General features: G+C 38.7%; 1 protein-coding gene across 3 annotated transcripts in view; it reads left to right on the top strand.

Annotated features, from left to right (window-relative positions):
* Nucleotides 1-12173, top strand: part of DEPTOR (DEP domain containing MTOR interacting protein) — a 119221-nt gene that overhangs the window by 79041 nt on the left and 28007 nt on the right. The window contains exons 5-9 of one of the 3 annotated variants that reach the window (XR_004987733.2): nt 6118-6300; nt 8059-8193; nt 9432-9502; nt 11140-11256; nt 11790-11894. Coding sequence is in view for 2 of the 3 variants with exons in the window: in XM_036436872.2 (XP_036292765.1) it covers nt 6118-6300; nt 8059-8193; nt 9432-9502; nt 11790-11954 (554 nt within the window). In the remaining variant the exon portion in view is untranslated. Of the gene's footprint in view, nt 1-6117; nt 6301-8058; nt 8194-9431; nt 9503-11139; nt 11257-11789; nt 11955-12173 lie in introns of those variants that run through there. The other 2 variants (XM_036436872.2, XM_036436873.2) reach the window with 2 other exon arrangements.

Genomic DNA, 12173 nt, shown 5'->3' on the forward strand with positions numbered 1-12173 from the left:
CTATCATCAGCCTACATATTGGTTTGGGGCACATGTGTTAAACACAAGGCCCGCGGGCCAAATCCGTCCCGCCAGGCCTTGCAATGTGGCCCGCACCGTGCTGTCATCACTGCACTCCGCTGCGTTTCCATCACAATGGCAGTTTATGACTGTTCAGTAAACCATTCGGCCCGCGATTTAGGCTGGATTTTAGATTTTGGCCCCTTCTCTGATTGAGTTCGACACCCCTAGTGGGGGAACTGCTATGTAGACGAGCAACTAAATAATCCACAGTTCACTATGTTCTGGACATGCCACTCATTCCTCTGGCCACCCACCATGATGATTCCCTCCTGGCCATTTACTGAGCACCTCAGCCAAACACAGAGTAGTCTAGGATTTGAGATGCCAGAATGATTAAGGCAGAGTCTGGGCTCCAAAGTGGCCTATTTGGGGAAAGAGATGTGCTCCCCTATCATCAACCCGACCTCCCATATTACCTACAATATGGCGTCCCAAGAAGATTGCCCATTGAAAAGTGCGTGGGTGACAAAAGAAAATAAAGGTAAATTCTATGATGAATTTGGGAGTGTTTGATAACATTTTACTCTAACTTTACAGTCTTAATCCATTTTTTTGTGGCCTATGTTTCTAGGTAAATATATTGCTTTGGGTTTAGAAGTCTAAGCTGTGTGGCCTTAGGCAAGTTACCAAACTAACTTAAGTCTTAATGATTGCACTGTAAAATGAAAATAACAGTAATACCACACTACCAAGTTATTGTGCAGATAATATAATGTTTATAAAGTGTTTAGTATAGTGGTAAATAGTGAGCTCCTCATTTCATTATTATGACTGAATCTCAGCAGAGTGGGCTAGAGAAGGCAGTGAGTGGACATTGGACTTTCATTAGACATTGGTGGGCTGAGATGACAGAGCACCTGTCACAGAAACCAAGATGACACTACATGTGACCACCTGGGTTGTGTCGCAGGGTAATGGAAAGAACATTTGATTTGGTGTTGAGAGCTGGGTGCTAACAGTGTCTCTTCTACTAACCAGTTGGGCATATTGTCTCACTGTCTTTACATTTCCCCCCCAAAATTATAGGAATTATAAGATATTTATTGGAATATTTAAAAAAATGATATTATCTTTATGATGTAAAAAAAAATATGGAAAGCACTCTAAAGGCTCATTAATGGAGGATCACAGTACATCTTAAAAAAATCATTCAAACGTTCACTTTGTTAATCTGTAAGACACAGGAGGCTGAGCCATCATTTCTAAGCAGAAGGAATCTTCTAAGGTTCTTTGTTAAGTTACGCTGAACTTTTAGCTTTTCATTCTTTGGAGTTGACTGTTGATTTGGGTTTTTCTTTGAGGCTCCCAAAAAAGCTTCTTATATGTGTGCATTTATTTTTTTCAGTTAGTGACAACTTTTAATGAATCTTGTTTCACCCATGGGTGAATTTCCATAGCAATTTATGTAAAATTTCCTTAGGAACTTGAGATTTCTATCTTGTACTACAGTTACAGATGAGCATGTTTTGTTTTCTGCTAGATTTTAAGCTTATCTAGAACAAGAATTGGTTATGTAACTTTTCTTAGTACTCCTAGCTCTTTGAGTAATGAGGAATTCTTTTTACATGATTAGCCTGTAGGTATTCTTACTATAAATGGATAAGAATGCATCAATATTTAAATGCTGGAAAGGGTGGAGAATGTTCCTCTCCTTCAAGTTTGGTATTTTCCATCCCTATTTTTTTGCTCAACATATTAGGTAGGTAGGTAGAAAGATAGTTCTATTTTGTTCAAAACAGGGGAGCTTTTCTATATTTTTCAGTTTTTAAAAATGAACATGTAAAACTTTTTTTTTTTTTTACTTTTATTAGAAAACTAAGCTATTTTACAAACTGGAACTGGATTTAAAGGTGCTAATAAATTCCTTCACCCCAATCTTCATTTATCTTCCACAATTAAGCTCTAAATAAACAATATATTTACATAAAACATTCAGGCATGTATCTATATTTACGAAGTGTTACCATTTTGCCAGTTCATACACAGTGCACTTTTCTTCATGTTTACATAAAGAACTGTTTTAAAAATTGTTATTTCTAAATGCATATAAAATGGTTTCTTAGACACAATACCAAAGACACAAGTGACAAAAGAAAAAATAAATTTAAACAGATAAAAAGATAAAAATAGACATCATCAGAATTAAAAACCTTTTTACTTCAGAGGATACCATCAAGAAAGTGAAAAGACAACTCACAGAATGGAAGAAAATATTTGGAAACAATATATCCAATGAAGGGCTCGTATCTAGAATATATGAAGAGCTATTACAACTTAATAATAAAAAGACAACCCATGAAGAGAATGAGGAGCCAAGCCACAGAATGGGAGAAAATATTTGCAAAAGACGTATCTGAAAGAGGACTGTTATTAAAAATACAACAAAGAACTCAAAACTCAACAATTAGAAAATGAACAATCTGATTTAAAAAATGGACCAAAGTCTTGAACAGACATGTCACCAAAGAAAATATACATATGGAAAACAAATATATGAAAAGATGCTTCACATCATATGTCATTAGGGAATTGCAAATCAAAAAGATTTGACACTGCTGGAGGAATTCAGAGCCATACAGCCACTTTGGAAGATGGCTTAGCAGTTTCTTATGAAACTAAACAGACTTACAATATGATCCAGCAGTCATGCTTCTTCATATTTATCCAGAGGATTTGAAAACTTACATTCACACAAAAGTCTGCACACGAATGTTTATAGCAGCTTTATTTATACTTACCTAAACTTGTAAGCAACCAAGTGTCCTTCAGGGGGTGAATGGTTAAATAAATCATGATACATCCATACAATGGTATATTATTCAGTACTAAAAGTAAATGAGCTATTAAGCCATAAAAAGACAATGAGGAACATTAAATGCCTATTACTATGTGAAAGAAGCCAATCTGAAAAGGCCTCTATAACTATATGTCAGCCACATAAGATTCTGGAAAAGACAAAACTACGGAGACAATAAAAAGATGGGTGGTTGCCAAGGTTAGGGAGGATGGAGGGATGAATAGGCAGAGAATGGAAGATTTTTTGGACAGTGAAACTATTCTATCAGATACTGTAAGGGTAGATATATACTAGTACCATTCTACACTAACCTAAATTCATAGAATGTACCACACCAAAGATGAGCCCTAATGTAAAGTATGGACTTTTGATGATAATGATGTGTCAATGTAGGTTCATCAGTTGTAACTAACTGCAAGATTTTTGATAATTGATTGGGGAGGCTGTGTCAGGGGGGCAGAGAGTACATGAGAACTCTGTACTTTCTGCCCAATTTTGCTAGGAACCTAAAACATATCAATATATAATCTATTTGTGACAGCGTGGATGGACTTAGAGGTTATTATGCTAAGGAAATAAGTCAGCAGAGAAATGTAAACACCATATGATTTTACTGATATGTGGACTCTAAAGAACAAAATAAATGAATATATGAAATAAAAACAGATTCATGGATGCAGAAAACAAACTGATGGTTGCCAGATAGGAAGGGATTTGAGGGACTAAGTGAAAAAGGTGAAGTGATTAAGAAGTATAAATGGGTAGTACATGATAGTCACAGGGATGCAGAGTACAGCATAGGGAATATAGTCAATAATATTGTAATAACTATGTACAGTGCCAGGTGGGTACTGGAAATATCAGAGGGAACACTTTGTAAAATATGTGATTGCCTAATCACTATGGTGTACTCCTGAAGCTAATACAAAATAATATTGAATGTAAACTGTAATTGAAAATGCAATTAAAAAAATGAAATAAAATTCATTATTAAAAAGATAGCCCAATTTTAAAAAATGGACAAAGAATCTGGATAGACAGTTCTCCATAGAAAACATGTAAATGAGAGACAGTAAAGCAACAAGCAGACTGTCAAATTACAGCGGGGAGGGTAGGGAGATCTGGAGAAGATAATAGATCAACCGAAAGACTTGTATACATGCATATAAGTACAACCAATGGACACAAAACTCTGGGGAGGGAAGGTATGTATGGGAGGAGGGGCAATGGTAAGTTATATACACAGATAATAATTTAATAAAAGAAAATAAGGGGGAATAAATAAATAAATAAATAAATAAATAAATAAATTCTTTGGCTAAATTAAAAAAATAAAGAAAAAGAAAACATAAATGGAGAGTAAGCCCATAGAAACATGCTCAACATCATTAACCATCAGGGAAATGCAAATCAAAACCACAGTGAGATACCACTTCACACCCAGTAGGATAAGTATAATAAAAAAATGAACAATGACAAATGTTCGTATGAATGTGGAGAAACTGGAACCAGCCTACACTGCTGTAAATGAGAATGTAAAATGGAGTATCCCAGTTGGAGAAAAGTCCAGCAATTCCTCAAATCATTAAATATAGGGTTACCATATAATCTTCCCATTCTACTCCTAGCTTTAAATCCAAAGGAAAAGATGATGTATGTCCACACAAAAATGTGTACTTGAGTGTTAATAGCAGTATTATTCATAACCACTAAGTGGAAACATGTTCATCAATTGATGCACAGGTAAGCAAATGTGGTATCTCCATACAATGGAATATTATTCATTATTTGACAATAAAAGGGAGTGAAGTACTGTCACATGCTACAACATGGGTGAACATGGATGAACTTTGTAAACATTATACTAAGTGAAAGAAGCCAGTCACACTGAACCTTATATTGTATGTTTCTATTTATATGAAATGCCCAGAATACTCAACTATATAGAGACAGATTGTAGGTTAGTGTGATTGCCTAGGACTAGGGGATATGGGTAGATTGGAAGTGACTCCTAAGGATTGAGGGGTTTCTTTTTTGGGTGATGAAGATATAAAAATTAATGTGATGATGGGATGCACAACTGTGGTAATATACTAAAAGCCATGGAACTGTAATGTTAAATGGGTGAATTATATGTTATGTGAATTGTATCTTAGTAAAGCTGCTACAAAATGCATAATCTCTAAGAATAAAACCATGTTTTGACTTGTCTTGCTGAAAATTCAAGCAAAATAAACAAACAAATGAACCTTCTAGATTTATTTCAAAGATGCAGGATTTCTGACTGCCTTTTGCTATTAAAAGAAATTTATTACAGTATAAATAACATCAAGTTAAAAACACACAGAAAAATAGGCTTAATCCCACATTTTATAACTTTAGGCATGTGGAATAGGACTACTTTTTGAGACCATGTACCCAGTGTTTAATATCCCAATAATTATTTTGGCATTAACATAAATGTAGATCTTATATTGGCAATGTGCTATGTGGCTATTGTCTGTTTAGTTTACAGTGTAAAGACTGTTGCTATTTCAGTTCTCCATGACAACCTAAACAAGCACAGGAATTACTTGTCATAGAGGAAGTGCAGAGTAGTGGTTTGGAACTTGAACTCTTGGAGTCATATGCTGTGGTCCTACTTCTACCTCTGCCACTAACTGGAATCTTCTCTGGGTTTATCTTTATCCTAGGCTGCTGTAATAATTTAAAGAATTAATACATATAAAGCACTTAAACCAGTACTAAATTCATAGTTTCTTTGTTTTCTTAATTTCGCAGCCTACCTATATACATATTAGGTAGAGCTGCTACATCTCGTGGGCTTGATAAAGTGGCCCAATGTATTGTAGTAGGCATCCTGTAGAGTCCCATGGCACAGACTTCTTGTTCATCTGAGCTGGTCACTCCAGGTGTGCCCCCTGCCTTGTGGGTATGTTTTTATCCACCACATGTGGGTGTGGGACAAGGCCGTATTGTGTCTCTGTCCCTCCTACCAGCCTCTATGTGGCTTATTTATATCTTTGGTTGTAGGACTTCTGTTCAGCTAGATTTCAGGAGTTTCAGTTAGATTGTTCTATAGTCTAGTTGTATTTTTTATATGGTTGTGGGAGGATGCGCGTATTGCATTTATCCATGCACTATCTTGAGCAGAAGCTCTAAATTCCATCTTTAAGCCTTTTGGCTGGAGTCTTCTGGCTGAAGTACTCCATGGCCAGGACATCAGATAGTCCTCATCTGTTGTTTCTTCTCCTCAGTGTCCAACAAGCACCCATTTGTGGACAGCAATCTTCTCTACCAGTTCAGAATGAACTTCCGGCGGAGGCGAAGACTCATGGAGCTGCTCAATGAAAAATCCTCTTCCCAGGAAACTCACGACAGTCCCTTCTGCCTGAGGAAGCAGAGCCACGACAACCGGAAATCTACCAGTTTCATGTCAGGTAGGTCAGTTCCATTGCTAAGCCAATCACATGATTTTGTCTTTTGAGAAATAATATATAATAGTAATAACTCCCCTTTGTGAAATTCTGTTCTCTAGCAAATTTTTATTTATTCATGACCAAGAAGCATGCAAAAGAAAACAACAACCAAATTGTTCTTGGGGAGTCAAATTAGATTATCATGAAGTCTATTTTATAAAATTATGTATTTGAGTTATAGAAAAATTCTGAAGACCTGAAACCTATATGTGCATGTTGACCAATGTCACCCCGATAAATAAATAAAAAGAACACCTCTTAAGCTGTCATACCTTATTTACTTTTCATTTGTAAACAATTGTTGTCATTAGTTATACAGTGTTCTAAGCATTGGAAAGCCATATATTTTAAGGATGAATAAAGACTTCTGAGGGCATATGCAACTAAAAGGCAGCTGGTTATCCTTCCAGTCCATGCTTCCCTCAGGAAAAAAAAAAAAAAAAAAGGCAACTAGTTATTAATCACTTATGAAAGGGTGACACTATGTAAAGCAGACATTAGCTCATAAAGCACAATAGCCTGGGTTATTACATGTAAGATCAAACAGTCGCATACTGATAGTGAAGCCTCACAGAAATGATGGTGACTGATGTTCTCAAAGATAATCGCATTCATCCAGAAGAGGTTAGCCTGATGTGTCATTCTGTGTAAGAGGCTGAGGAGTGTAAACGGGTATCAGCTCCTCTGAAAACTTGGCATTGACTGTGGTTGGCCTAAGGTCTGAATGCTCTGGGCTTAACCTGAGGACAAAACGTCCATGGGGGTCTTGGCTGTGGATAGGGAGTGGTGATGAGGACTGTATTGAGAATGTTCTGTGCCCCTATCAGTGAGTCAAGCTTGATTGCACATTTAATTCTCACAATAACTTGAAGAGGAAAGACTTTTATTCTCCCCATTTTATGGGTGCCCTACAGCACTGTCTTCTGTAAATTCAGAATAACTATTCACATTCTCACTAGTGGTAAGTTTTGTCTGTTTTTTCTTTTTGTTTTGTTTTTTTAATGGGCCCAACAGAATAAGTAATGATGATGAGAATGAGGATATAGTAACCATGGCTACCATAAAAACAGCTTTTATTTTGTGCTTCTCATGTGCCAGGCACTAAGCTGCATTTCCTTCATGGCTTCATTCATTCATCATATATACCTGACTCTCCTCTCCTTTGAGAACCAGCCAACTTCATGGCAGAGAGAGCCAGATAAGATCATTGAAGCCTCTGTCTCATATACACTTTCAAAGCCTAAATATGCGCTGTGTATTTTAGTCTCCTCTTCCATGGCTCTGGGTGATTCATGATTTCATAGGAAAGCAGGAGGCATTTATCAATACTGTTAATTGGTTAAGTGTATAGCAACACTTAATTTCCTTCCTTCCAGGGCCTGCTCAGCATGGGCTTAGTGGTTCTTAAAGTAACATTTCATGTAGCTGAGTACTTGCACATACATTATATAATCCACTTTATGCACCAATCTTTGATAGAGTATTATTATCACGTTATAGTTGGGTAAATTGAGGCTCGGAGAACTGAAGGAAATGGCCTCAAGTTATGCAGTTGGTAAATGACGGAGTTGCTACTCAAATCCTTGCTTTTCTCACTCAGAAGCCAGAATGCTTTCCCTGGCACAGGTAACTGGCCTCTGTATCTGGCGGCTGAAAGCCCATGTGCTCTAGGGAACCAAGACCACCACCCTCAGTGTCCTTGTGTCTTCCCACCCGCAGTCAGCCCCAGCAAGGAGATCAAGATCGTGTCTGCCGTGAGGAGGAGCAGCATGAGCAGCTGTGGCAGCAGTGGCTACTTCAGCAGCAGCCCCACCCTCAGCAGCAGCCCCCCTGTGCTCTGCAACCCCAAGTCTGGTGAGTGGTGGAAAGGCAGTCTCCTCTTTCTGACTATGACCTGAGGGACTTGGGCAGATGTGCGGGCTGGGTTCCCTGGGGAGCAGATTCTCAGACTGAGGGAGACTAGTGTGTGGGGATCTTATTAATCGTGTGTCCTTAAGGTCAAAACTGTTTATTGGAAGGAGGGATGTAGGGCCGGGCAGAGGAAAGCAGAGCTGCAAGACCTCTCAGCAGGGACTGCAGCTAACTCCAAGGGGAGCTGTGGATTTGGGATAGTCCTTCACAGTTGTCCAAATTTCAGGTGTGATGGCCAGGCCTTTGTACCTTCATGCTGATTAGTCATTAGGTGTTGGCTGCCCCTGGGAAGAGGGTGTGACCTTAAGCAAGAGAAATAGTTGCCCAAACAATTGAGAGCATTAGCATCTGAAGGCTGTCTGCCATTAGCAGTTCTGGCAACTGGGAGGAGCCCCTCAGTCAGTCCTGAAGGAGGGTTTGAGCAGCACATCAGTATTCCCCAGACTGCAACTGATGCAAAGATCTGTGGGTTCCCAGCACCCATAAGTGTGTGAATTATATAATTATGTAAATTATATAAAAATATAGAAATGTTATTTAGCCATGAAAAAGAAGTCCTGCCATCTGCAATAAGATGGATGGTATTATACTAAGAGATAAGTCAATCAGAGAAAGACAAATACTATATGATCTTACTTATATGTGGAATCTAAAAATCAAACTCATAGATATAGGGAACAGATTGGTGGTTGCCAGAGATGGGGGGTGGGCAAAATGGAAGAAGGTGGTCAAACTAGAAGGTGGACAGACTTCTAGTCATAAAATAAATAAGTTCTGTGGATATAATGTACAGCATGGTGACTATAGTTAATAGCATTGCATTGTGTATTTGAAAATTGCTAGGAGAGTAGGTCTTAAAAGTTCTCATCAGAAGAAAATAACACTTGTTACTGCAAGTGGGGATGGATGTTGGCCCACTCCTTAATCTACTCCTTGTTTCCCTTTACCTAGTTCATTTACTCTTTTTTCCATAGCTCTGCAAGTTAGGTATGGGCTTATTTATGTTTGCTAATATTTTCTGTCTTTACTTGGCTGGATTATAACTGTGAGGCAGGGATCTTTCTTTCCCCCTTTTGCTCCCTGCTGGTCACATATGAGGCATTCGGGAAAGTGTTTGCTGAAAGAATGAATGAATGAATGAATGAATGAAGGGTGCACCTTTCTTTTGTGTTTGTCTACAGTATTGAAGAGGCCCGTCACTTCTGAGGAACTCCTGACTCCCGGAGCACCGTATGCCAGGAAGACATTCACAGTAGGCTCATTATTTGTTTTTGTTTTTCCTGTGCTGCTCATTTTTCTGGGCCATGTCTACATGTCAGTGTGCCAAAGGGTATTTTACAGATGGAATGGAAGAACCTCTTAATTTTTCTTTTTGTTTTTGGCATAATTATAATAGTGGGCTTTTTTGATCCTTAGGCACTAAAATGACATGATTTATTATTAATACAGCATTTTAAACTCCTTTTGATGTGTCCTTAAAAAAAGCTTCCTATTGTGTAATATAATTACAGATTTTAGGGCAAATGGTAGTACAATAGTCAATAATTTCTTCTGGGTTACAGTTAGTTCTACTTAAATTGTTTAAGACATTAGGGAATCTTTAGACAGAGAAAGAAAACTGTGGGATAAATTGTCCTACTATAAGGAGTGGTGCTTTTGACCGTGTTAACATGTCTTGAGTTATGTTAACTGTTACACACACCTGATTGGGGGGCACTGGGTACCTGTGAGCATCTCCTGACCACCTGCCCCTTCTTGGAGGTCCCTCAGTGTTCTTCCCACTCCTGCTTGACAGAACCTCACCCTCTCTCCATCCCCTTCAGTCTCTTCACATCTCCCTCAATTGCCACTTTTAAACAAACACTTCTCCTTTTCTAACTTTACTTTATGGATTTAGTGGGGAAGAAAGATCTTTGCACACTCATTTACACTGCAAACGTCTGTCCAGGACTACTTCCCATTCTGGACACTGAGGAGCTATTGTACAATAGGATGGTCCCAGTCATAGCCAGTAAATATGAAAACACACTGCTAACACATCTATCTCAGGGGAAAAGTTAAACTGTATTTGGGGGTGAAACTAGGTATTCTGAACTAATGACAGAAAACCTAAAATCAATCATGTGCCTGTCTTTTTGAGAATATACACAGAAATGTCATAGGTTTTCCTGCCTTTTCTCGGTATCTAGCATTCAAGAGACAATTGATTGCATTTAAAAAAATATTTTATTGATTTTTTACAGAGAGGAAAAGAGAGGGATAGAGAATTAGAAACATCGATGAGAGAAAAACATAGATCAGCTGCCTCCTGCACACTCCCCACTGGGGATGTGCCCGCAACCAAGGTACATGCCCTTGACTGGAATCGAACCTGGGATCCGTCAGTCCACTGGCCAACACTCTATCTACTGAGCCAAACTGGTTTTGGCTGATTGCATTTTTAAAAAATATATTTTTAAATTGATTTTAGAAGAGGGAGAGAGAGTTAGAAACATCAATGAAGAAAGAGAATCATTGATTGGCTGCCTCCTGCATGCCCCCTACTGGAGATTAAGCCAGAAACCTGGACCATGTGCCCTGACTGAGAATCGAACTGTGACCTCCTGGTTCATAGGTCAGCGCTCAATCACTGAGCCAAGCCAGCCAGGCTTGATTGTATTTTTAAAGTATTTCTTTTTGGTTTTAAATTTGTTTTGTTTGGTTTTGGTTTTGTTCCTGATTTTTTAAACTATTATTTTTTAAATTCTTTATTGTTGAAAGTATTACATATGGTCCCTTTCCACCCTCCTTAACCCCCTTCAACCTGTCTCCATCCCTGATGATGGTTTTAAATTTCATTGCCTTGCTAGGAATTGATTGTGAATGTACAATATTTCATCTATACTTTAGTCAAAGACATGACTAGGAGCCGCCCAGGGATGGAATTACTATTTCTAACAATGATTCTATAGGAAAAGGCACCTTCTGGCTTCAAATAACTTTTAGAACAGCATCTTCTTGTAAATTGTGAGCTTTATGTACCCTTTCAATTTCTTTTGTTGGTAGAATATTGTGTTTCAGGAAAGCCAAGACTCTTCCTATTTCTTTCCATTAGTAATTTAAATTACTATTTTAAACTATAGTGACATAGCAGATCATCAAGAAAGTATCATTTGAATTTAGGGGGAAAGAGCAAACCCAGTTGAAACTGGATATGGAGAGAAGATTCAAGCATGTGTTTAAGACTTTTTATCCTTCTTATCTGATGAAATTGTATAGTGGCCTGAGAGAGAGGCAACCTGCCTGGTATTTATTGATCAGGGCCTCTACTGAAGCTGTTTTCTGCCAAACAAGTGTTTCCCGACCACAGTTTCTGCATGGAGATGCCTGTGTTTATAACAGAAGCAGAGCGTTCCTTCCACTCCTGACAGGGTAGAGATGAGACAGAAGAGATCTGCCACTGCTGGCACTTCATCCTGGGCTGGCTCTCTGTCTCTGGGGAGGTCGGGAGAATTGCCAGGGGCCTTCTGCTGATCGCTCACTGCGGTTTTCCTCTCTAGATTGTTGGTGATGCTGTTGGCTGGGGCTTTGTGGTGCGAGGAAGCAAGCCATGCCACATCCAGGCCGTGGACCCCAGTGGCCCTGCGGCCGCGGCAGGAATGAAGGTACCTCCAAGACAGCGGAGTCTGAATACCTCTCACTTTATTTCATTGTTGGTGCCACCTGTATGTACTTTGTCACCCCAAGTGTTTGGTCCCATTTTTTTTTTCTTCCAAATTTCCTTTTCCCTTTCTGAATGGGGTTGAAATGAAGCCCAAAGGGCCTGATGTAGCAACGAGGAGGGAAAGTCTTCCTACTCCTCTCACTGTGCCTCCTGGGTCTCCAAACCTTCCTTGGTTTTTCACATTTCTTCCCTGAACCAACACCGAGCTTGAAAACATGAT

The sequence above is a fragment of the Pipistrellus kuhlii genome, unplaced genomic scaffold (genome assembly GCF_014108245.1).
Source record: "Pipistrellus kuhlii isolate mPipKuh1 unplaced genomic scaffold, mPipKuh1.p scaffold_m20_p_14, whole genome shotgun sequence".
Classification (NCBI taxonomy): Eukaryota; Metazoa; Chordata; class Mammalia; order Chiroptera; family Vespertilionidae; genus Pipistrellus; species Pipistrellus kuhlii.